At 40.1% G+C, this 26,093-nt stretch overlaps 4 protein-coding genes and 1 pseudogene across 7 annotated transcripts; 3 read left to right on the top strand and 2 right to left on the bottom strand.

Moving 5' to 3' along the window:
- The first annotated feature begins 583 nt into the window (after positions 1-583).
- LOC135679275 (protein RGF1 INDUCIBLE TRANSCRIPTION FACTOR 1-like) lies at positions 584-2,082 on the top strand. The gene is made up of 5 exons (XM_065192813.1): positions 584-711; positions 776-864; positions 940-1,140; positions 1,221-1,436; positions 1,558-2,082. Exons 2-5 carry the CDS (start codon positions 862-864, stop codon positions 1,816-1,818), a joined length of 681 nt encoding a protein of 226 aa, XP_065048885.1. The 5' UTR covers positions 584-711; positions 776-861; the 3' UTR covers positions 1,819-2,082.
- A 6,588-nt stretch (positions 2,083-8,670) lies between these two features.
- On the top strand, positions 8,671-9,685 carry LOC103992396 (protein MIZU-KUSSEI 1-like). The gene has a single exon (XM_009412073.3). It carries the CDS (start codon positions 8,803-8,805, stop codon positions 9,493-9,495), a length of 693 nt encoding a protein of 230 aa, XP_009410348.1. The 5' UTR covers positions 8,671-8,802; the 3' UTR covers positions 9,496-9,685.
- Positions 9,686-13,452: 3,767 nt separating this feature from the next.
- On the bottom strand, positions 13,453-15,200 carry LOC135679277 (transcription termination factor MTERF6, chloroplastic/mitochondrial-like; annotated as a pseudogene).
- A 117-nt stretch (positions 15,201-15,317) lies between these two features.
- LOC135679276 (uncharacterized) lies at positions 15,318-17,090 on the top strand. The gene is made up of 2 exons (XM_065192814.1): positions 15,318-16,680; positions 16,873-17,090. Exon 1 carries the CDS (start codon positions 15,419-15,421, stop codon positions 16,658-16,660), a length of 1,242 nt encoding a protein of 413 aa, XP_065048886.1. The 5' UTR covers positions 15,318-15,418; the 3' UTR covers positions 16,661-16,680; positions 16,873-17,090.
- A 596-nt stretch (positions 17,091-17,686) lies between these two features.
- LOC103992399 (uncharacterized) lies at positions 17,687-25,865 on the bottom strand. 4 transcript variants are annotated; one of them, XM_009412077.3, is made up of 9 exons: positions 25,615-25,865; positions 25,242-25,433; positions 24,385-24,515; positions 23,924-23,984; positions 23,423-23,563; positions 21,815-21,922; positions 20,554-20,782; positions 19,867-20,112; positions 17,687-18,088 (listed from the first exon to the last, which is right to left on the bottom strand). In XM_009412077.3, exons 1-9 carry the CDS (start codon positions 25,807-25,809, stop codon positions 18,006-18,008), a joined length of 1,386 nt encoding a protein of 461 aa, XP_009410352.2. In that variant the 5' UTR covers positions 25,810-25,865; the 3' UTR covers positions 17,687-18,005. The 4 variants fall into 4 exon arrangements, with proteins under 4 accessions (XP_009410352.2, XP_009410351.2, XP_009410350.2 ...); XM_009412076.3 differs by having other exon boundaries at positions 24,385-24,506; positions 25,242-25,469; XM_009412075.3 differs by having other exon boundaries at positions 25,242-25,469.
- Positions 25,866-26,093: the final 228 nt, after the last annotated feature.

Raw genomic sequence — 26,093 nt, forward strand, 5'->3', positions numbered from 1 at the left:
CTTTATCTCTGAACATTGAACCATGGAAAGAGGTGGGTGGCCAAGATCAGATGACAAGATAGTAAATCCAGCCTCTTTCTTTGCATGTGAAAACATATACTGTTCACCCTTTTCATTCATATATATATATATATATATATAGAAAATGGGAAAGAAGTCTTTGAATCCATCATTCAATTGAGCTGTTCTATCTTGCTATCCACTTTAAACCCTTTTAATTTAGATATCTACAAAGTCAATGATTTGAATAGTCAAATTCCAAACAATTGAACCATTATTGTTTTCCTGCACCCAAAAATGTATGCAATTCTTGGTTTACTTATCCATAATATCTGAAAATATGACATGAACAAATACATGCACTGAATAAATGTAAGCAAATCTACTATGTATTACCCTTTAATATGTATGCATGTACATATAATATACACACTGTATGATAATACAAACAAAGAAAAAAATATTTTTTTCTCTTTTCTAACAAATATAATTATCTCGTAGCAATTTGTTTTTGTTTTCTTTGCTTCCTTCGAGAAAGATGCCGGTCAAAACAGTTTGGACAGACCGCCATATATAAGCCGGTCTCTGCTCTCCAGAACTTCCCCATCTCCTTCCTCACCGATCGCCCCTTTCTTATCCACCGGCGGCTATCTGTTCTCAGAATCGATTCAGCAGAGGCGGCCTCAGTCGTTTCGGGCGCCTCGTCCCAAGGTTTCTCCTTTCATCTTCCGATATGATGTGATAAAGGTGCCAATTTGGAGCTCCTCTGTTTTAGATTTAGCCACTGGATTACTTCTCGGCGAGCTGGCTGTTGAGAACCACCAAAAGATTGGGTTTTTGAGGACCAAACAGAAGAAAATTATGGTAAAGTCAACACCTTTATGTGTTTTGTTTGATGGCTGGGAATTTTGTTGGTTACTTTTGCGGGTGTGTGTGCAGGTGAGCCCGATGTTTCGATTGGGGAACGAGGACATGGGTCCGCCATGGCTGAGGCCGCTGTTGAAGACGAGCTTCTTCACGCACTGTGAGGTGCATGGGGATTCCAACAAGAGCGAGTGCAACATGTACTGCCTCGATTGCATGGGCAACGCGCTCTGTTCTTACTGCCTCCCCGACCACAAGGATCACCATGTTGTCCAGGTTCGTAGATTCTTACTCCTCTTTCTTTCTTGCGGCCGAAAAGGCCGAAATGAATCAGCGACATCTGTTCTGCTCTGTAGATTCGGAGATCATCGTATCACAATGTGATCAGGGTGTCGGAGGTGTCGAAATTTATAGACATTTCTTACATCCAGACTTACATCATCAACAGCGCCAAAATCGTCTTCCTCAACGAGAGGCCACAGCCGAGGCCTGGAAAGGGCGTCACCAACACCTGTGAGATCTGCTGCCGCAGCCTCTTGGATTCCTTCCGGTTCTGTTCCATTGGCTGCAAGGTGTTTCCCTCGACCACATGCTCTCTCTCTCTCTCTCCCTCTCTATCTCTCTCTCTCTCTCTCTCTCTCTCTCTCTCTCTCTCTCTCTCTCGCTCATCATGTTGTGTCTTGTCCTTCTCAGCTGGGAGGTATGAAGACGGACCCGGACCTGACCTTCGCCCTCCGCCCCAAACCCGGCCGCGAGTGGATGCATGGCTCAGAATCCGACGAGTCATCCACCCCGAGGAAGGTGCGAAAGACCTTGGCCTTCGGCCGCAGCATCGTAGTCCCCGCCGCCTCTGCCGCCGGCAGCGAAGGTGGCAGCATTTCTCCAGGGACTCCTCCCATCCTCAGCTACCGGACATCGCGGCGGAAGGGTATACCTCATCGAGCTCCATTCTAAGTGAACTGCAGTAATCGAAGGTTAAACTTCTACTTTCTGTACAAAAAGTGTAGATAGTGTATGCCCACTGCATGAGCTTAAAGACAATGCAGAAAGCGTAGATACAATTAGCAATAAGAGTAAAGAAAAAGAAGTTCTATTGTGCATATTCTTTTAGGGTTTCTTCTTCATAATGTTCATAGTAGAAGAACTGTTACTAGGGAGTGGTTTTCATGCATGTTTTGTGAACATATATGCAGTAGACAAATCTTATACTTCGGTGCTTCTCTCTGTGTTTGTTTGCCTTTTGTTGCCATAAGCATTCATTCATGTTGGGATTCTACGTCTTCATTTGCTGGTACACACGAGGAGGAGGTATGTACGCATGATTACATCCGTTGTAGTGTCTATAGGTTCAGAAGTATTGAATGCGTCTTCCGGGTTGGTTGTGGGTTTCAATCGATCAGACGGTCTTGAATTCCGCCAATGGATCCAACAGTGAATCCTTTTATGTTGGTGAAAGAGAAGGTCCAGTTTTCTCTGAGACTACATCATGCCAATCCAAAGGATTACGTGACGGCGTTACAGCGAGCGGTGGAGCTTCCGAGCGTCATCACATCGAGCAGTGCTGCCTTGGTGGAAACGCAGAGGCCACAAGGCAAAAAGTGACGGACAGAGACGTCCGCCATGGGCAGGCTGCTCTTCTCCTCTATCTTGCGATCCCTGCACTGCCATCAACAGTGGAGTGCCGTGAGGAATCCTCAGAGCTTTTAATTCAAAGCCTTTTTGCTGCTTTCCTTTCCACCCCGTCCTTCTCTCGACCCATCTATGTTGTTGTGATCCAATACCAGCATCGTCCATCTTTGGACCTTTCAGTAAAGTAGACATGTTGGCTTTGTCAGATGGCGTGGGTTCCGTCTTCTCTGATCCTTCCTAACGTGAAGGGTGATGAAAGAGGCTAAGATCATAAGGCTAATCTGATAAGTCGTCCGTGAGGAACGCAAAAGGCACACCGTAGGTTGAGTGCTTACGTTTCTTGTCACCATCGCATCTGCGTAAGCTCACATTATCGTCTCCATGAGGAGGACGTGTTTTGTTCTTTTGTTTCTTGCATTCTCCTCACCGATGTTTCCTTGTCTCGCTTTACAAACGGGTGGCGGTACTCCAACCAAATAACCAGACAAATAATACCGGCGATACTGTTCTTCTCTTCCTTCGGTTCTTAAGTTCTCCTAAGAGATGCTCGAGATGTGACGTGCACCCTCACGTAAACTCGAAGACTTGTAATTGTCGTAGTTTCTAGGAAACCAAGGCAAAACATAAAGCTTAACCAGTCATTTTCTCTTGGAGAACAGTTCTGGAACTGCGTACCAGAGCAGGCCATTGGAGCGGCAGTGCCTTCCATGCACGTACGTGCGTGCGGTAGGAGACTGCCGAGGACGAGTTTCTGCCAAAAGCACAGGAAGAGACGATGGATACGATTCAAGGTTCAATGGTGATGAATCTAATGGAATCTGATGCAAATGGAATGTAGGCCGAGTTGTCAAGGCCAAGTCCAGTAAAAGCTCACGGAAGCTTGCTGATACTTTGGCCCGCAACCTGTTTGTGGCAGGATGTGTGCTAGAAGAACAGTCCTCTCCGCTGCAGCAGCCCTGCGCTAATCTTGGAGTAATGCCAAAGTGAGAAGCGACAACACGGTCTTGGGGGAGGAAAGGAGTCTCTTGCTGGCCATTGAAGCCAACAGCCGACCCCATGCCACCACCACAATGCCCGGCAAAGATTGACAGTCCAAGTCGCTTCTCCCTGCTTTTTCTTACATGAAAAGATAACTGGAGGTGTGATCCTCGTTCGCCATCATATGCTTGCTCATGTACACTATACTGCAGTGACCACAAAGCGATCGCCAGCCACCAGGTGCAGTGCATGGCTCCAGAGTTTGTACATGCATGGGTCCACGCCAGCAGAAATTCTACGCTCATATGGCACGATGGAAAGGTTTGCGCAGCCGCTCCCAGCGGCGCACATGGTGGCCACGGCCGCCTTTTCCGACCACGGCCTTGTCCAGATGCAGGATGGGGGTGGCAGAACATTTCGTCGACCATGTTCAGTACTCTTGCTGTTCCTTGGTCTCAGCTAGCCTCGACTTCCGAGTTAGGACAACAAGAGCAAGCAACTCCAACCACAAAAAGACTCCCCCTGCTCAAAGAATCCACCAAATGAAGCACATAAAAGATGCTAAGCAAGGAACACATAGAGAGAGAGAGAGAGAGAGAGAGAGATTGTAGCAAATATATCCTTAAGCAAAAATACCAACATAATATAGAGTTTATAGCAAGAAAAGGAAGTAGAAAGAATAATATAATAATAATTAAGCATAATATATCAAAATCCACATGGTTCAATGATTCTTGAGGAATAGTAACCCCTTATAGAGCTCTCCAAATAGCAAACAGAGGTAGAATAGAATGCTCAAATTTATATTAAAATATTGACATGTATCAGATCTATTCATCATGAATTGAAGGTATAAAACCTTGGAAGATATCTTGCTATTTCTAGTCTTCAACTATTGATAGTAAGTGTAACTCTCTGGACACAGAATCACATGATTTTTTTTATTATTTTTTATTACCTTGGTGTATTATAGTATTGATTAATTTGAATCAGACTCATCTAGTGAAGAATAATTTTATTTTTTGAAAATATGCATATGATTTTTTTTTTTTTACCAACATACAGTCCATCATAATCCTAATGAACAGCAAAGTAAGAGATGGTTTTTCTCCCTGGCTTAGTGACAAAGTGACAAGATTATTCATAGATGCACATAGCACACTCAGTGTGATGAGTCCCATCATTCTCATCATTCATAATATCTTTGCATGGTGGGGCACCAGACACATGCAACATGTTTGTCTGCATGGAGATCAATGTAGAAAGTAGATTTAATGCAAATGGAGATCATTGTTGTTTGCTCCTTTCTGCAACTGAAGGGAGAAGAGAATGTCTTCACAGATGGAAAGCACATATTTTGGGCCACTCACTGTGACATGAAAAAGAAATATTTGTACTGTTGATTTGTTTTTTATTTATACTTGTCTGAAATAATATTTTTGCTAATGAGTTTTTAGGGGTGTATATATATATATATATATATATATATATATATATATATATATATATATGATTTTTCACTTCTACTATATGATTTTATCACACTGATTATTTTAGTGAAAAAAAAGAAAGCCAAAAAAACTCATGAAAATATTGTGAGAAAAGTATTTTGTGTTAAGATCCAGTAGTTTTGTTGCTAATTTTTTTAGCAATGAAACATTAGTTTGATCTTTATGTTAGAAAATTATTTATGCATGAGATGGAGATAAAAAAAGGAGTAATAATTGAAAGAATTAGGCGATGTATACGGGTTTAACCCATGATTTAATATCTTATTTTTTGTAATTATATAGATGTCGAATCTCATGTATATTAGTCTTAATCAATTCGACTTCGATACATCTAATTTAAAATTTTAATAATCTATCTATGAAATTCAAAATAAATTATGCATAAAATCTTTTGGCAACAAGAAATTGATTTTAGGTGGCAATTTATCCAATCGCTAATGATTCCTAATGTGGGATGTGAACATATGTTTATGAGCTGTGTATGAGACAACTCAATCCCATTAGATAAGAAGCATTTCCACATGTCACAATGGTCCAAAAATGGGTGCGACTCTACAATTATATTGAGAATAATCTCAAAGAATCAAAATATGATTGCCAACGACAAACGCAAAAATCTTATGCGACAAGTACAAGACACTGGCAAAAGTCATAGAACAACTAGCTGAAAGCAAGAGTGCAACCATTCAATTAGTTCCAAGGGACTATTGAATTGGAGAGACAAATTTTCTTTTGAAATGTTCTTTTACCATTTCCACTCTTTACTTCCATTCATACAATAATTCAACAAGATTTGTCACTGCTGAAGCCATATATCTTTGAATTACAAATGATAAAAAATATATCATCCGTCACATAATCGTCATATACAAATTATTGTATATCCATCCGCATGTATGGGCAAAAGTTTAAGATAAATCATTTAGGACTTTCTTATCCTTATCATTTATGTGGACAAATATCAGAAGGGAAACATTGAGACGGTTAAATATTATCTCCTCTAAGGTTAGACATAAAAGTTAATCCTCAATGTTATACTCACTAAGAGACATTGATCATTAACTTGAACATATAAAAAATCGAGTTAGAAATTTTTTTCCGACAACAATCTTAGTGTACGTGGCACATCGGGAGTTTGACACTACCATATTGGAACCATCTCAGAGACATCTCGTAACTATCTCAGTGCTACTTTAGTCACCACCTCGGGTACTTCTACACCATGTCGAGTTGACTCAAACATTGATGATGATTTTTCCTAATAACTAATTTTTTATTTGATTTCTAAATTATATATTTCTTTTAATTAATTTTCATTCTTTGATGGTTTTTATTTGAGTATTAGATTTGATGGTTTTTCCCATGCACATAAGACAGATAGTGGTGGTTGCACTACTGTAGTTACCATGATTGGTTGATTGATATACTTACTTTTACGAGGATTAAGATGAGAATAAAATCACTTTTTGATATGCCAAATTCTTAAAAATGGTTGTGTGGAACAAGATCAACAATTTAAACAGTTAGAAATGAATGCTAATCATAACCTTCAAAACATTTAGGGCATAAAACAAGTTGGATCTTTCTATTTGCCAAATAATATATAGATTATGATCACTTATTTTGATCATTATTAAACTAACATAAATCATATTTTTTGTGCTGGTTTTATAAAAAATATAGAATATGTCCAGATATGAATCCTGATTTGTGACTGATAGAACATCATAAAATGCCATTGCTGTTTGTTTGGACCCTCTATTATTGATATTGAGATGATAAGAAGAATGATACAGTCCTTTCCTATGAACTCTATTCTCTTATTCTATCTCAACATTATATTATATTTGTTGTGCATGGGTGCAATGTACCATCCCATGATCCAGACATCTGATGAATGATTCCTAGTGTTTTGTCGAACAGTCTCCTTATATATATATATATATATATATATATATGGAGAGAGAGAGAGAGAGAGAGAAGCTTATGGATCATGCTACATTCCTGGGTCCCCTATCTTCTTCTTCCCAATCATTCATACTGATGAGAGGAAAGCTAGCCGATACCAATAAACGAGGCGAGGAGAGGCGAGGCGATCGATGGAGACGCATGCACTCGAGGACCACCTCGTGTAGATGATATGGGAGTCGTGGAAGGCAGAAGCCAAAGAGCCAAAAGATGAGGAAGAAAGGCTTCAGCTTGATGCTTTCTTCCAACAACAAAAAGGCAGCACTGGAACAAAGCATCAGCTTCGAAGGAAAAAAAGCATCTTGCTTGCTTACACGAGCTAAAGGAAACCGGTGATGTTATGGATGACAGGGTCACTCGCTCCATGGTGGTATGGTGATTCCTAGCTGGGGAATCGAGGAAGGAATGTTATGGGGTAAGAGAGACACGAGGACCACAAGCTGGTTTGTTTGGTTGGAGAACGAAAGAAACCTTGGAAAAAGGAGGCTTCAAAGCTTTGACTCTTGGCCTGTCTCAGCCTGCACAGGTCATGTGTCAACCATGCCCCCTCCTCCTCCTCCTCCTCTCTCTCTCTCTCTCTCTCTCTCTCTCTCTCTCTCTCACTCTCTCAGAGCAAGAGGTTGATGTGTATTTGTGAGGCACGCGAGGAAACTTGAGGTGGCCAATGGGAGAGGGCCATGTAGGTGCCAGACAAGCAAAGGTGTTGTTTCCCCAATCCAAATGCCCTCTAAGCTTTCCTACTTGTCGTGCATGGCTCGTGCATCCGAACTTGTTCTTCCAATTAATTGCTTTTAATGATTTTTTTCGTTTTTAATCTTTTTTTCATTTTAAGGCCAGAAGATAATAACGCAATTTCTATGAATAAAATCTTTTTTTTATTTTTCACTCTATTTTTATTTTTCTTAGACAATATTTGTATTTATTAAAATTCGATAAATTTTTTTTTTTCTTTCCTTCGTCGTTTTCACTTCGTCAACATAGTTTGTTATCTTTGTCTTTTGCTCCCATCATAAGAGTTTATTTGTGATCGTGACCCTATCATACGTAATGCCTTACTATTAGTGATAACACAACACAGGACAACGATCTTGTTGAAGATAGCGATCGTTCAAGCATCATGAATAGAGTCACAATAGGAAAAGAAGATATCATAAGTGGGTTATGATCAGAAAAAACGTATAAAGATAATGAGAGATACGATAAATAACGAAGAATGGAACTCATCGAGCAGAGACGATGGGACGAGTAAAGATGAAGATGAACGATACCGATGCGATGAAGATATTTATAAAATTTTAATAAATTAAAATATTATCTGAGAAAAAAATAAAATACGTCTTTCGAGAAAAAAAAATATATCGCCCTTAAAAAAAATAAAAAAGGAGAAATCCTTCCATGGCCCTCATTATCCGACCTGACCCATCTGTGAACCCATCTCCACGTGCTCTTCTTCTCGAAGTTGCTCCTAAAGAACCCTACACAACACTGTGCACGTCTATCTTTTACTTTTATCATTCCTTCGTCGCTTCTCAATGAATGCCACTCTCCCTTTCTCTCTCTCTCTCTTCGTCTAATTGAACTCGACAAGAACGGGGCCTGTCAACAGAAGGCACGTCGGCTGGACCCTCTTCATACTTCCCTCTCGTGGACAGAATCGCTTCACCCTTTAACCATTCCTTTCACTTTTCTCCTTCACCCCTTTCCCCCTCACACACTCACCAACACCCTGCCATCTTCATCCCTATTTAAACCCTCCTCTTCTCCTCATCTCCCCCATCTCAGTAGCACTACCTTCTCTCATTGTTCGAGGTCTGTACGTGTCCCCTTCTCTTTCTGTACAGTAGTGGAGAGTATGAGGACCATGATAGACTTAGGTAGCCAAAGAGGCTCCCTCTACATCATCGACACGGCCACCGCCGTCGACTGCACCAAGGACGTCCGCTTCCGCCGCTCCTTCCGAAGCCTCATCGAGTGCATGGTCCCGTGCTGCGGCTTCCAGCTGTCGTCGAACGCCTCCGACATCGGCGACTCCGACTCCACCCACGGCAGCTCCACCCCCACCACCACCACCGTCACCGGCACCTTCTTCGGGTACCGCCGGGGCCGCGTCAGGTTCTGCGTGCACGACAACTCCCGAGCCGCGCCCCTCCTGCTGCTCGAGTTCACCGTCCCGACGGCCTTCCTCGCCAAGGAGATGCAGCACGGGCTGCTGCGCATCGCGCTCGAGTGCCGCGGGGCTTCCGCTCCGTGCGCCTCGCTCTTCGCCGTCCCGGCCTGGTCCATGTACTGCAACGGCCGCAAGGTGGGGTTCGCGATCCGGCGACAGATGACGGAAGCCGACGCTGCCATCTTCAAGCTCATCAAGTCGATATCAGTCGGCACTGGAGTTCTTCCCGGCGCACCAAAGACGGGCGATGGAGATCTTCTGTACCTGAGAGCCAGCTTCGAGAGGGTGATCGGCTCGATGGACTCGGAGTCGTTTCACATGATCGATCCGGTGGGGAGTACCGGGCAGCAGTTGAGCATCTTCCTCCTCAGAACCTAATCAGAGAGATGAACCCTATCTTGTAACGTTGTACACATACTGTAAAAGATGATGGCCGGCGAAGGGAACACAGAGAAATCTTGGCTTGTTTCATACATTACAATCCAAAATGTTCTACATTTGTGTCAAGAAGGATCATATCTTGTATCAATTCACTACCCAATTCATATCAATTTAGTAGTTTGGTGAAGCGTGTTGATTGCCCTCAGTGTCGGCACATCCAAGAATTCACTTCATCATCGGGGCCAGCATGGTCATGTACGTTCTTGCTATTGCGCGATGGTTTGACCGTTGACCCTGGTCGGGGCTGACCTGGGCCCGCCACCATCGTGACTGCCAGCTGCCATCGTCCATCAGCATGCACGAGAGACCGAAACGTGTCGGGTGGCGGTGAGGGCCTGCTTCGGCGGTGAGCTGCCGCCATAGCAGGAGGAAGAAGACGACGTGCGCACGAGCAGTGGGAGGAGCAGGTGCACGGGGCCAGGCCATGCTTCAAAAGCAAGGGCGGGGGACCCACTTCGCCATGACCAGACCCATGGCGTTGTCTTCGTTGACGGCTAATCCGTCGCTCGCCTGCTGCTTTCCCTTTCATTGGTTGTTCGGACGTGCACGTCTGTGCTGCGAGGACGAAGAATCACTACCCGCAAAGCTTCCAATACCCACCAGGTAGCCATGCATGCCCATTTAATCTCCTCCACTGCCATGTCTGGTTTCCTGTTACTGCTTATGGCTGCATATGATCAGTTCGCAGACATTTATTCTTCTGCCTGTTCATGAAGAACTACACCAACGTCAGATGATGAGGGTAGACAGAGAGGATCTGCAGAAGGGTTTTCCTTTCAGTTGTTTGCTGGTCGATATCCACACGTACAATACCTTTCTCAAAACTTCTGAAATCTCCATCTAATACAGTGCCTCATAATGCAGTAGACAATGATGGATTTGTTTCTTCTCCACACCATTTCGTTTTCAGATCGAAATGTTGCTTCTGTCCACATCTATAGTACTATGTTCAGAATCATCACAGCAAATTTACACTTACCAAGCAGTAATTATCAGAGCAAATTAATGAAGCTGCAGGAAACAGAGGCAAACCCAGTGACAAGCATCAACGACAGCATGAATCGTAATCCAACAGCATCGACATAGAATCTAACCGAGTCTGAGCTTGAGATGACGTTTACCAAATGTTCTCGCCTGCTTGCCGGAACGACTAGCGCGCAAGGAAAGGATTGATGAGACCGAGGGAGGCTGGTCGACGACAGAAGCTAAGATGAATCGACGGCGCAAGTCTTTTGATCAGTCGCGTCGATCTAATCTTGTCTCTGGTGAACCAGCGCGAACAACCAACATGAATCATTGCTGTACTCCACCGGGAAGGAGACAGCAGCACAGTGGCACCAAAGTCATCAGAGCAATCGACTCATCGTTGACTTGGTTGCACCATTGAGTTGTCTGATCGAAGACTTTGCCATTCCTGCACAAGAAGTGCAGGAAACAGATCTAAACTCTGCTTTTTGAAGTGTCTTTTTTTTTTCTTCTTGCAATTCCCGGAGATTTTTCTCCTTTTATTCATTATTCAAATTTATCAAATTAGATTTTTTTTATTTGGATTATTCATATCTTTGTTTGCCTGAGGAAATAATTAAAATTGATTTCGTTCATGTGGGCAAATTACGAATTCAATCAATTTTTTAATATTAAATAATCTAAATATTATTAATTAATTTTTTTAGATCAGTGATGTGGAATTTTTTTTAAAAAATGCCTATTTCAAAGTTTATTTTTTGCTGAGAAAACAAAATAAAATTTAAATTACTTTTTACTTTTAGAGAAGAGCTTTAACTTCTACTAGCAAGAGTAAGGGAGGTAGATTATCCAGCTTTCTTTAAAAAAATTAAAATTTTTATTTTAATTATTGTATCTTTTATATGTTTAGAATATATATTTAGTTCGAGAATTTATTTATTTCTATATTTTAAAAATATATGAATTATGATGGCATTGATAATATTAGATGGATTTTATAAAATTTTATCATTATTTTATATAGATTTAATTAATTTGACATGTTGATTTATTTGATCAATAACTTTCATGAATTCAAATCAAATGAATTAATTATTTGATAACATGTTGAATGTTCCGATCAACATACCGATTAATTGGTTAAATCCATGTGTTTATTTAATTGAAATCTTACAATTTCATGTTTAAATGAGACTGTTTATTACATTTAGTTTAATTTTGTGTTAATTAGTTTAATATTATATAAAATCAGAATTGAGGGCTTGATTTGATCGGGATTAGGTCTGAGCTGGTCCGCCTACCGGATCCGTGCATGCATGATCTTGGGTGTTCTGTGCAAGTTAGTTGAACGATGCGATCTAACTCATGTGACTAAGAATGACCCATGATTGGTATCGACTCAACCCATGTGATCGAGCGCGGCTCAGCTCCTATCGACAGACGCAACTCAGCCTGGATTACGTGGAACAGCTCAGCCGGTGTGATTGGGCACCAAAAGAGTAGGTGAAATCGACTCAAGTTGCAGCAATGTTAAAACAGGACAGGAAATGGCATTCTTTCTTTACACATGTTTCTGACCATCATATGTTGTCAAATGCACTTAATGCTATCTACTGCAAATTCATTGACTCAAAAGAGTAGATATCAACCACAAAAGTCCCATCATCAAGCACATTTTTTCCACTTAATCCTGGTGATAACTGGATAGCCAAAGCCACAACAACAATACCAGAGGCTTGCATCCATAAAAATAAGAATGATCCATCTTGTTATGATAGAAGTGCCACAGAGAATAATTAATATGGATGATGCATGATTTGGGTATGCTTTCAAGATGCTGAAGGCTTTCGGGGAAGGATATCACTTGCCTCCGGTGTGTACCCAATATGAATGATCAGTATGCACTGGTCTAACCAGTATTTAGATCCTTGCCTCCAGCAAGGTTCTTGAAAGTGTTAAGCTTCATAACAATTGCATGATCATATCAATTTTCTGGTTTAAGGTTCATGATGATTGACAATACCAACTTTTGTTTACTGATAGTTGACTTATTTTGTCAATTGCTTCCAGAAAAATACTCCTCGATGGCTAATATAATCTATACTAACTGGCATATCTATACATGCATGCACTGGTATATCTATATAACCTATACAAACTATACTCTGCAGCACTAAAGTTGAAGGGAACAGCAAAAATCCATATCCATCCTGAGCCACTAGCTCATTTTGATCTTTGGTGAGGAGCATCAGCAGATCCTGGTCTAAAAATTACTATTATTCTTATCGGCATTCAACAAAATATAATTAATGTTTACCATTTCCTATAAGCTTTTATCAACATCGATGTAGATAGCATAACAGTATGCCTTGCTTGTTTTCTGCAGCTTTACCTTTATACAGCTAATATAATCTATCGGGGCATGGATCCTGCAAAAGCCAGTTCTTTTGATCTGCTGTCTGAACCTAAATGGAATATCATCATGCCGAAGATTCTACACTATTTTGCAAAAGAAATGTCTTCCTAGTTTTTTCTAATCTTGTCAACATGATATATGACTACATGCTAATAGTTCAGCAAAAAGCCACCCGTGAAAAGTGCATCAGATGTCGACAAAAGCAATGTTTGTGATCCTTCAACTTAAGAAGGTCAAAAACAGCAAATGGGATTAAGGGTATCAAATCTATCTCACAGTCTTGTGATATGCCTACAATCTGTGGTTGGATGATGCAAAATACAAGCTAGAGATAACACAAGGCAATAGATGTTGCAACTACCCTAGTAAATCTGACAAAAGAGCATACCGCAATAGAACCAACAACAAAAATTTTGCCAGTCATGTTCATGTTGTAGCAATGTAAGAATTAATTTGAGTACATCGCAAACAAAAGTAGAAAGAATTATAAAAAATAGAACTGATGAATGACAACAAATTAATGTTGTGCCCTAGTATTGATTACAATGAGTAATGATTTTGTAGCATTACCTCAAGTGATGAAATGAATTAACAATCTTGAAGATGAATTCTATCCAACAATGCCAAGTGTGGTATGAGAGGAGGTAAAGAAACAACTATATTACTTACCTCAAAGTACATGCTCTTACATCTCTCACTCTCGAAGACTGAAAACCAGACTCCGGCCAGAAATGTAATACAAAGATTGAAAAGAGCAGCAAGCACAAAGTCAGGAGAAACCCGCAGCTAAGCCATACTTAGCAATGAACTTCTTCCGATTGCAGCTGAGCATTTCACTCAAACTACAATGAACATTCTTTTGTTTCAAAAGCTTGTGCCGAAACTCCAGGCTCTTCTTTATACCATGCCGAAAGAACTCTGGATACACTCTGCTATCTCATTGATTTTCCTTCCCGTATCTTCTACCAAGAATCTGATTTTTGGGTTTCAGGGATCGGTTGACACTTTTGATCAGAATAGGGGGATATCAGGCAACCAATGCTGCAATTTGTTTACTGTTAAATCCACATCTCTTCAAGAATGCTAAATTGGGTTTCAGAACCTTTTCGACAACCTGACAGAACACTTAAGGGAAATTACAAACCACCCGTTGCAAGTTCAACTCATCTAAGCCTGTTAATTTGAGAAATTCTGTTGTTGGTCGAAGTCGTTCCTCAACACTGTAACCTACCTAGAATGGATTTTTCACCAGAGTTTAACCAATCAACCCTTCCTTATTGAGGCCAATGCTTGCAAGGAAATCAGTAATCTGAGTCAATTTTGTTTCCACACTGCAACTGATGAGCCTTGGATTCAACAAAAGCATCTTACCCAGTTGTTTATCAGATATTCCTAGAATCTGGACGAAAGCTAGTAATGGGCAGAGCTTCTCTTCCACACTGCGTGAAACAATGTGAGGAAATTTGGTGATGGCTGAGGTCACTTCTCCCGGCTTTGATCCCAAGGTTGCAAGGCACCGGACAGTAGTAACAAGCTTCTGATTTAAGCCCATTGTGAGGATCTTGGGGCACTTGGAGACAACATAAAGAAGCCTCCTCTTTTGAATCCCAATGCTCCCCAAGTAATCCCAGCTTTCACTAGCTCTTCCCCTTCCTGTGCTCTCTAGCCGATTGCATCTCCTCATCATTCTGTTTATGCTTTCATCATCAAACCCTTTCTCCTTGAAGAACTCAACAATGCTGTGCTTCTGGTCTGTCATCCTTTCCATCCTTCCTGAAGACACAGCGCAGGCAGCAATGTGGCTTTAGATTGAGTGGCTCAAACTAATACATCTAAAATCAACCATTGGCGTGTCGATTAAGAACTGGAAAATGATCAAGAAATCAAATACCAATGGTGGCAGAAACAGACCAACACAACAAGAGTAGCCAAAATTCGTCCTTTCTTCTTCTTATCTATTCCAAAGTGAATCTAGACCACGAATTCCTAATCTGCTTTCCACGATTACAATGAAACTAGGAGACAGAGGACTTGAATCACAACATCAAGAACATAACTACGAGAGGCATAAACACTGACCCACAGTTGCCCAATGAAAAGAACTTTGCTTGCACAGAATTGCTAACCTTGTTCTTCAGAACACCAACATCCAGTGTGATCGAAGCCTGCTCAAAGAATCAATTTTCCGCTGAATCCACTGGGTTGTCCGAGCAAGGAGGTGGGGTGGAGCCATCCTCTCCCGGGCATATCTCATCTCAAACTGGCCCGACGAGACGACAAAGCCTGATATGCAACGTTAGACCCGGGTGGGCCCCAATGTGGGTCCCGTTCTTTTCTCTGGTCGAATGCGGGTATTCACCGGGGGAAGTCCTGCAAGGTAAGAATCGTTCTTGTTTCTTGTACCTCAAAACCCTAACCCAAACCTTCAATAAGCCTGAGAGTCTCTCCCTCGGTCTCTCTCCCCGGTCGAAGACAGCCATGCAGAGTACGCTCTCCAAGCTTCTATTCAACAATCTCGCGAGGCAGCTCTGCCATCTGCCTAAAGCTTCGATCTTGGGGAGATGTCTGCCGGCGATCGACTTCAGTACGAATAACGATCCTGGCGGACCGACGAGAGGCGGGAGGCGCAGGGACGACGGCTCCGAGGATCTCTTCCTTCGAAGTCTCAACTTCGGGGACGACGGCGGTGAAGAGCAAGAGATGACACATCAGGAAGCCCCTTCGCGTCGACCCTCCGCTAGGCCACCGCGCAACGGTGGCCAACAGAGCGGAAAGGAGCCGTCCTTCCGAGGGGATGACAGCATTGACATCGCGTCAGGTGATCATTTTCCTGGCCTGGAGTTTGGCGACGGGAGTAGAGGTCTTCGCGGGCGGTCCCGCAACGGACCCATGAGGAGAGACACTCCTAGAGAGGATTTTGGTCGTCAAGACAATATGGACGGATTCGGGACTGCCCGACAGAGATCGCCGTCACGGTCTGCTGGCGGATTCAGGGGAGAGGAATTGGACGATGGTGGTGAGGAGAGAAGAAGCGATCGAATTGGGGATTCCCTGGCGCAGAAAATTAATTTCGGAGAAGCTGGTCGGCGTAACAGGGTGGAAGAAGCCGATCAAAAGCCTGCAGTGGCCGAGTCTGCTGCGCAGGAGGCGCCGCCAGAAGACGCCGACGAGATTTTCAAGAAGATGAAGGAGACTGGGCTTATACCTAATGCTGTCGCCATGCTCGACGGGCTCTGCAAAGACGGGCTGGTTCAAGATGCCATGAAGCTGTTCGGATTAATGCGTGAGAAGGGCACGATACCGGAGGTTGTAATTTACACTGCTGTAGTGGAAGGATTCTGCAAGGGGGCAAAATTTGACGATGCAAAGAGGATCTTCAGGAAAATGCAGAAGAACGGAATCGTGCCAAACGCATTCAGCTTCAAGGTTCTCATTCATGGTTTATGCAAAGGGAAGAAGTTGGAGGATTCGGTTGAGTTCTGTATGGAGATGTTGGATGCTGGGCATGCACCGACCGTGGCGACTTTAATCGGTTTGGTGGATGGATTCTGTAAAGAGAAGGGGGTCGAAGAAGGGGAGAATGTCATCATAAGGTTGCGGGAAAGAGGTTTTGTTCTTGACGAAAGAGCTGTTAGAGAGCATTTGAACAAGAAAGGACCGTTCTCGCCGAAAGTTTGGGATGCCTTCTTCGGGAAAAAGAACTCGCGAGGACCTTTTTGATCTCTTCCTCAAGATAATTGGTACTCACAAACTTCTTATCTTCCTCACTGTTGATTTCAGCATCTCCAATTTGTTCCTCATCAATACTGGTAAAGTAGTAGTAGTTCTGGCAAATGAATTTATTGTGTGTTCTTGAGGATTGTTTATGGTGCTAATAAACTGATGCATCTCTTAGAAGCACATTACTAAATGTTCAAGTTTATTATGACCAGAATTCTGATGAGGTGCAGCTGTAGGCATCATGAGATTGGTATGTGTTATAGGTTGAGGGCAACTGAGAAACTTGTGGAAATATTTCTCATCTTGGATGATTCTTTGCATCTCTTCCCATAAAGTAGCTCAGGCTGTGTTATATCAGAGTACAAGTTGGAAAGGTTATTGAGAGATGTAATGAGTATTTGATAATGGATTTGCACATTTTATGTTCCAAGCTTGACTTTGTGAATGCTTTATTTTCTTGTGCCTCTTGGATTGTTTCCTCTGTTGGTTTTCCTCTGCTAGTTTATGATCTGCAGGTTTGTTTTCAAAATTCGGACAGAGCGATTGTCTGAGATGGTTGAAAATTTTCTCGTCTTTGCCGACAGACACGAAGATCATGATCTAAACTTATGCTCAGTAATTTTTTATGAATCAGCCAAATAAAAGAATGAATGAGATATTACTGGTGCCATGAGATGAAGATATGATTCAAGGGGTTCTTTGTTATTTCCCAGCATGTTGTTGAAGAAGTGAAATGCAGAAACAGTGTCATGCTCTGGAATAAGTTCTGCAGGTTAACAATGCACTGGTAAATCTCAAGGCTATTCTATGTGATCATACTGTTAGGTTCTGCAGGTTAACAGTGTACTAAATTGTGATCTAATCTGATGATGTGATCTTTTTCCTTCTTGTAAAATGAAATAATACTCCCAATTTTCTATTTTTCCAAACCTTTCTTTCTGTTTTTCATGTAAGATAACAAAGTATTATTCACAGAACAGCAAAGTTTCAATCAAGACTTCAAATAATCCTGCATGAGATGCTGGAGAAGAGAAAGAGCATTAACATTGTTCTGAAGCAAATGTATAATAAGCCTTCAAATGCCATCAAGGCAAACGAATTCATGATTCAAGTTGAACCATGGTCTGAATCAAGTGCAAAGTGATGTTAGTAGGACAAACCGATGTCATTCTACGAAGCAAGAGGAGAATGAAGACTGCCTCCCGTTCTTCTAAGAATTGCAAGCTAAGAATACCAAGACGAAGACTGCCTCCCGATCTTCTAAGAATTGCAAGTTAAGAATACCAAGACGACGACGATGATGATGGAGGCAGAATTCTTCTCTTCTGCTCTGCTGCGTGTGTTGTCAATCGATCTTAAACTTGCGGAGGAACTTCTTGCTAACCGATACAATGGTATAGGCGAAAAGAACGAAAGCAATAATAAGAACTGCGATGAATATTAAGAGATGTTAAGAAAATATTTAACAGAATTTTATTTCAAATATGAATGAAAAACTATGCGCATAGTGTTGTAAACTGTGCAGGAACTTCACCAAAAAAAAAGTTCTCCATAAACAATATAAGACTTTCACATGCTAAGCAATACTCAGTGCTTATATTTGATGAAACAATGTAGAGTGAAATGTAGAATTGTTGTACATTTAGCTAATCAATACCCATAAACAACCAAGCCTTATCCATTATTTAACTGAGGTAAGCATGTAAGCTTTATTTGTTTGCAGTAGTAAGTCAATACAAATCCAAAAAAGTGCCAAGCAAAAATAACACAAATTCAAACTTTTATTTAGCCATATAATGTTGGCCATATAAAAGCTGCATAGGTAGAAGCAAACACTGATCTTATGATAGCACCTTCTTGAGATTTGTCAAGACTCTTGAAACTCTTTGAATAACAACCAATCACAATGTGCCATAAACTAGAACTTAATGAAAAGGTTAGGATACTTAACTAATATCACTAAATTATAAGAAAGCAAAATATTTTCAGGAAAATCTTAAGTGAGGATAAGTTGATGTAAACTTGGTGATTCAATTTCCAGAACTAAAAGAGAGATTTTTTCTGGTGAGATTGTACATTTCTCTAAATTCAGCTCTAAATAACAAGGTTGAAAGTGTGAAAGTGAAATGTAACGAGCCAAATGCTGCAATGGCATTCTAAAAAACAAGGTCTGCAATTTCGTACCGTACTGAAGTTTCAACGTTCAGTCGATACAGTACGAAACTGTATACTGAGCGATATACCATTCGGTATACCGCTCGGTATATATATATATATATATATATATATATATATATATATATATAAGATTATATATATATATATATTATTTAAAAGATGCCGCCGCCAAATGTTATCTTTTTCTAAAATATATATATATATATATATATATATATATATATATAATTTTATTATTATTTTTCGTTCCGCCCGGTAGCGGGCGGTCCGCGTACCGGTATGTCATCGGACCGGTACATACCGCCCGTACAGGACGGTATCATTCGGTATTGCCTACCTTGCTAAAAGGTATGAAAGTGAAAAACACTAGTTAGACACTCAACAGGAATCCATCATAGGTTCCATCTCTCGATCATTTAGGACCAGCTAGAATGCCAAAGTCAGTCATGAATTTAAAATGTAGTTCCAAACAAAAAAAGTTCTACTTAAACAGAAAAAAAAAAAATCAATCCAAAAATATTCTAGTTGTAATGAAGCAGGGACAAATGGAGGTAGCAAAGGCTCAACAGTTTCACAAGAGGATATCATCATCATCATCATCATCATCATCATCATTATATAGTGCAGAAATTGTAATTTACAAAGACAATTCTGGCTTTTTTCTGTAAGATAATGGTTACCATGTGATTTCCCTAAATTCACACAACATGCCCTTTTACAGTGTGCACCATAATTTAATAATGATTATGAGACAAATCTTTGTTGTGTGACCTTTTTGTGGTGCAGCATTAAAACATTTTTAAAATAGGTCAACAACATAACAATTATGAGACAAATCCTTATTGGTCATTGATCTAAAATTTAAATTATTTCTCTGTGATAAGACTCCATGCCCTTTTATGGTGCACCATAATTCAATCATGAACATCATTTATATCCTCAATGTAACAACATAATAGCATATTACCCACATGTATCTTAAATACTACTTCCATCCTAATAGCAATGAAAAAATGAGAAGTGCATACCAGATACCAACGTCAGAAAAGTAAAGGCAAAAGAATGTCTCCAAAACCATGGAAGATCTATTTCGAGGGAGCAGTAACGTCTGTGTTGCCATGCTCCTTCCAAAGTGTTTGTGTTCCTGGGTTGCAGATCAGAAAGCAAAATATCTACAGCAATAGCAGGATCTCCATTTATGCCCCTCACTTCAACTTTGATTTTTTGTGGTACAACATCCCAATCAATCTGAATTGCGCCAAAATTTGGCTGAGCTGAAAAAATTCCACCAAAAATGCATCATTTTTTTTTTTATTGACAGCTGATTGCTTTAAGTGAGAATTATGACACTAATAATGAGAAAATAGAATAGGTCAAGTTATATTTGAGATTCATAAAATTTAATCTCCATGCAGCAGTCCCTACTACAATAACTTTTTTAGTTCAAAACTGAAGTTTTAAATTGAATTACTATAATATGATGAACAAAATTATAGATTCATGAAACAACTTGTTCAATTAGCATGATGTTCAGTTTTCTTCTGAAATAATTCATGAAAATGCACTCAAGATGAAAAAATTAAGTTACATAAAACAAACACCTACGTTCCAACCTATGGACCATATGAGGGTACAGTGCTCAATAACAATTACATAAAGTCAAACCAAGCTATCAGTAAAAATGGTGCTTCCAACATTATCGTTGGCTGTCATACCATATGTGCATGATTTGTATCGGCATTTCACTGAAGAAACTCTCATGGTAGTACGCGTCAACCAAGCTATAGCTCTCACAGCAAAAGCAAAAAATGGAGGCACAACCTTCTCAATAGCCTGAGTAAGTCCACTTGAGGTTATGTCATACAGTGGATACTGCCCACCACAGTCATAACGGGTAATCTCTCCAAAATGAACATCACCACTTATAAAGAATATTCCACTTCTCTGCATGATTAAAAACAACATCTCAGGTTAAAAAACTATTATTGAGCTCTGAAAGAGATAAATCCACATTTGTGTTTTTTTTATTTTTTTCAACTCAGAAAAGCAACAGAATTCCCTCGATTCTTATAAAATCATCACCTATTTTCTTTCCAACCAAATCATTTCTACTCTTTTCATTTAACAGAGTAGCAAGAACCTTTAAGTTAATTACATATTTCGAGATAAATATATGAATTATAATCAACAAACTTAAGATACTAAAACGAATTACTAATATATCATGTTGGGTCTTTGTCTATCTTTATTTCTTGTCCCTTCTATATCCTTTTCACATCAAGAAGAACATAAACATGTTAATTCCTAACTAACTACCCTTTTAATTGTGTTGCATAATGTCTTAACAATCTTACATGCATTACCTTGTATATTCTTTCCAATTTTTAATTACTGCAATATTTTTTCCAACCATTTTCATAACTTCTTTTGCTTATTCAGAATCCAAAGCTTCTATGCCAGGGTCTCATGAAATTGCAACTTTAGCTAGCAGGATAGAGAAGAGATTAGTAAATTATAGCATACTGAGAAACTCCGAAACTGTTTGGATTATTGCATTTGTTCCATATGTTGGCATTTGCCGATGTAAAAGACCAGTATTTTACCACATCATAATACTTTTTTATATAATACAAAATGTAAATAACAAAGTGCAGGAAATCTAACAACCACTAATACAACAACTAATGCTGTATATGCAGCCACTAGCAAATTCTTTTGCTGCATCATCTACAGATTCTGGGATACAGGCAGCCACTCAATATGAATTATGCTAAACAGAACACTTGGAAAGCAGAAACAAAAGTCTTCTTAATGCAGAGATCAAGCTTGATGAATCACAACCAGTTACATTGCACCATGTTATCTACAATACCAAAGAACAGCATCCAGCAGTCTGACATGTCATAATAACCAATAGCAAACACGATATCACAACTTACAGAACAAGATATCTTCAGAAGATAAAAGGTGACCTGCCTTGCTATCATGTATCAATTTATACAACCGCTCTCTCTCCTTTGGAAACCGTCCCCAGGACTCTGTATGAAACAATGGGCCTGTAGTCGCAGAAAGATTTGATATTACCTGAACAAAGAAGTACTAGTGAAAACACAATAGAAAAAGAATGCTATGAGGTGTAAATACCATGTCAGAGCAAGGTCAAAGATAGATAGTAAGCCAAAAGTTGGAACCTTGCCAAAAAAAAAAAGAAGAAATTTAGTATGTTCTTTGTTTCTCTGGCAGGTGGGTGGTCTGGTGGCTTAGGCAATTAAGTTGTATATACCAAGTTTTGCCATTTCGGGTACCAAACCCGTTTCAGCAATCTACTGGAATGGTACGTACCAGTTTGTACTAGTGTATCGGCACATGGCATGCCAGTGCATACCAGTGTTTCGACGAGGAAGAAAAAGAGGGTGAAGAGGAAGGGGCAGTGGAGGAACAGAGGTGGAAAAGGAGAAAGGAAGAAGGAAGAAAAAGAAGAAAGAAGAGGAGGAGAAGAAGTACAGCAGCAACATACCTGTGAAGAAGCAGTACCATCGCAATGGCGAAGAGACAACGACAAGGAATGCGACATCGTACGTGAGAAGAGACCTCGCATTCACGAGCCCTAATTTCCCTTTTTGTTCTTTTTTTAATGCTAAAATGAACTGGGGCTGACCACTTTTAATTTTTTTATTATTTTAATCGAACCACCTAAAACAGGGGAGGTCCACATATCAATCCATGCTCAGATCAGTACGTACCGCCCATACCATATTGTTTCAGGTGGTACAACAATCATTGGTATATACTAGACCCTTCCTAGAATAGTGCTGGAAATCAAGCAGTGTATTTTTTTCGACCACTTATAGCCAATTGTTCTTTATTCATACTGTCCTTTCTTGAAATTTGTGGATTAATGGAATACATCTTTCCCTAATTTTGCACACTAAGGTTATGAAAATTTTTGCATATGGATTTATGCAAAGTTGTTCGCAGCCATTCACTGTTACAAGTTTTAAATCATGTTACCTGAGTTGTCATTTTCTGGATCATGAAAATTTTCTTTTACCATACTACAAGATTTTGATCATGCTATTGCAAGATACAGCTGCTCCCACCACAGGCATTTACTCTTTCCAACAATGGAGCAAATAGTTGATACTTTGTTCATTTTTAATAAATTAAGGACAAGTAACACATAAAAAAGATCTAGAATATCCTCTTTATCCATGGAAAACGGTTTTATACAACAGGCAGAATCAATCAAAATATTAGATACTAGTTTCATAATTTTATAGCAATAACTGAGTAGTGAAGAGGTTCCTAGTTTCTGGCAGTGGGCAACACCTTTTCAACCTTAAGACCTATAGATCAAACATTGATAGGAGAATAATATTAAGTATGGAACATGATTGTAAGAAAAGCCATCTGGATACATATAACAATTATCGCATGTGCCAATCTAGAGTTATCTGCGTGAATTGCTCAAATGCATTTAATTGCAAAAAAAAATGTTGAAGCCCCACAACTATCTTCAAATTCAATATCCAAGGTTTATAAAAAAAAGGTAGTAGTGTAAAGAAATGCATAAGTATCTAGTACCTGAATAGAAGATGCGATGATTGTAATTTCTGACTCGGGACCAGTCAATTCTTTCTCTAGCCACTCCCACTGAGAATCGCCTAAAATAGTTCCATCACTGGACAGGGGGTCCCTGTGATATCTCGTATCCAAAAGAATAACCTGTAGTACAGCCAAATCTGTATCTAAATTTCATAATTTTTTTAAATTTTTATCTTTTCATATTGCAACTTATACAAAAAAGAAATACATGATGAGAAAGACAAACTATGAAATAGATTCATGTTTATAACATATTCAAGGTCCAAGAGCTACATGTTTGGGGTACTGGCCATTCAATTTGTTTGATAAAGTCCAAGAGAGTAACCAATAGATTGTCTCCAGCCAATATAAGTAAAAAAGAATGCCATGAGGCTTAAATTTTTATCATGTTAAACAATTAAATATGACATGATGAGCTTGGAAGGGAACCTTCAACAATAACAAAAATCCTTTGGCAAATTCCGAGGTTCATTAACATACCTTTACTTGTTTTCCCTTGGGACCATATAAATATGAGGTATAAACCCCAGCTTGTTGTCGGCTACAAGAAAGAAGCCAAGGTATAAGTGTTGTCATATCAGGCTTTTGATAGGAGCAATCACCTAGATCAGAACCTTGCTGCTAGACAACAACATGTAAAGACATCTTACCAAGTTACATTTACATGAAAAATATAAAACAAAATTAATGGAGGACACAAAGGTAAGCACGTTTTTCTTACGACATTGTAATTCACATTCAGTAGATAGGACAAACAATTAAAATGCATTTAACTTTCTCCATTTTTCTGTGAACTATGTTTTGATATGTACATTTTAGGAGCATTAAAGAGATAATATGTGACATAATATTGCTTCTTGATGTTGTGACTGATCAATGACCAACTCCAAACAACACTGGCAAGAGTGACAAATTTGTATCAGCTATTTGTGAGTGCTTACCGGGGACTATCATCAGCTTCATCCAGAAAATCTAAGAGGAGCCTCTGGCTTGTATTTTTCCCACTGAATTCTTTTCCTGCATCATTCAACCCATAATCATGGTCATCCCATGTGCCAATTACCTGCAATAGCTATAGATCTGGTGATATAGTGCAGCAACAAGACAGAAGGATGGATAATATTCTTACACACAGATAACAGAATTAGAAATGCCAGTTGGCCCAGTTAAGTGCTGACCACTATGCAAGAGTTTCACCACTAGAAAACATGAAAATTTACATATCCAAATGCATCACAGACCTAATATCATCAGAAATTGATGCCTAGATTTTAACTATAATACCTTACCAGCTCATGCGACACAATGTAAATCTAAGAAAGTTCGTTAAAGAGGTTTATTCTATTTTATTCTAAAATCCATTTTTAAGGTTCCTTTTTCGTAAGTATCCTTCCAAAAACTTAAAGCTATATTAAAGGAAGCTGTGATCATTTTTCTTGCTGAAGCAGAGATGCTTTCAAGCTTAGACTAACTCGAGTTCATGTGTATGCTGTATAATTGCAGACATATTAGCATGCAAAATAAAGGTAGCACTATAATTAAACGTACTAGAAAATCAATGATGACATAACAGAAAATGAGAATACCAACGAAGTAAATTCAGTTCGATAGGCAATGCTGCAAAGAAAGATAAGTTCTTGATATTATAGACACGGACCATCTAAACCTTTATACGAAATTGCATTTGTATTCATATTGCCATCTAAAGAGGGAATTCTTTACTATGGAAAACACTCAAATCTAATAGAAAAAATGAATTGGAGCCTGCAAACGAAGCAGCAGGGTGTGAGGAATCCACCTGAGCAGTCTGTCTCAGCTTAGAGTAACCCGGATTGCTCTTAGCCAACTGGTACCTTCTCCGCATCTCCTGTTCCGTCGAGGGGAAGAATCTGGGCACGTTCTTCCACGGCCCGATGGTCCTCTCCTTTCCCAGCACCCTGAAGGGGCGCTTGTTGTCGCCATAAATGTTGTCCCCTAACCAAACGAAAACCTGGGGATCGAAGTCAACGATCGCATCCCAAATCGGCTGTCTCAAGACCGGCAACCATAGCATCAACAATCAAGCGGTCCATATAAGCCAAAAATAACTACATGCAGAAAAAGAAGGTAGTTTTGCGATCGCGGCGACCAGAGTCATCGATTCCCTAAGAAAAATCAGGTAGATATGGCACCTGCGGCGCACTCTGGTTGGAGCAGGAACCAAAGGCGATGCGCGAGACGACGGAGAGGGGAGACCGGTCACCATGCGAAGATGAAGAAGCCAAACATAGGGCTACAAAGGCCACAAGGAGGAGTCGGTGGCAGGATTGCACGGAACACGAGCTACTCCCAGGTGCCGCCATCCGGACGACGAAGAACCAAAGCATAAGTGTGCTCTCGACTTGACGAATAGAGAGAAAAGGACGAGGAAGAAAGAGTTCGACTTCCCTCTGGAGAGAACGAAGAAGGGCTTCCCTTTCTATAAACTATAGTTAATGATAACTAACCCCGCACGAGCCACGTCAGCAAGATTTAGACTAGCCAATCGATCGATTTCGTTCGTTGATCGACTCAAAATTGATCGATTTGGTTGATTGATCGATACGTCTTGGTCGGCCGCTGATACCGCCACCCAACGACTGACGGCATTTGATCCAATCTCGCATGCGAC

Source organism: Musa acuminata, chromosome BXJ1-7 (assembly GCF_036884655.1).
Source record: "Musa acuminata AAA Group cultivar baxijiao chromosome BXJ1-7, Cavendish_Baxijiao_AAA, whole genome shotgun sequence".
Lineage (NCBI taxonomy): Eukaryota > Viridiplantae > Streptophyta > Magnoliopsida > Zingiberales > Musaceae > Musa > Musa acuminata.

Excerpts from the sequence above, each read along its gene's own strand:
- LOC135679275 (XM_065192813.1), top strand. Across the intron at positions 1,141-1,220 it reads AGGATCACCATGTTGTCCAG|ATTCGGAGATCATCGTATCA; the intron begins GTTCGTAGATTC and ends TCTGCTCTGTAG. Across the intron at positions 1,437-1,557 it reads TCTGTTCCATTGGCTGCAAG|CTGGGAGGTATGAAGACGGA; the intron begins GTGTTTCCCTCG and ends TGTCCTTCTCAG.
- LOC103992396 (XM_009412073.3), top strand. The coding sequence starts at position 8,803 with ATGAGGACCATGATAGACTTAGGTAGCCAAAGAGGCTCCCTCTACATC.
- LOC135679276 (XM_065192814.1), top strand. The coding sequence starts at position 15,419 with ATGCAGAGTACGCTCTCCAAGCTTCTATTCAACAATCTCGCGAGGCAG.
- LOC103992399 (XM_009412075.3), bottom strand. The coding sequence starts at position 25,809 with ATGCTTTGGTTCTTCGTCGTCCGGATGGCGGCACCTGGGAGTAGCTCG. Across the intron at positions 23,564-23,923 it reads CCAAGGGAAAACAAGTAAAG|GTTATTCTTTTGGATACGAG; the intron begins GTATGTTAATGA and ends GCTGTACTACAG. Across the intron at positions 18,089-19,866 it reads TTTTCTGACGTTGGTATCTG|TTCTTATTATTGCTTTCGTT; the intron begins GTATGCACTTCT and ends TATTCATCGCAG.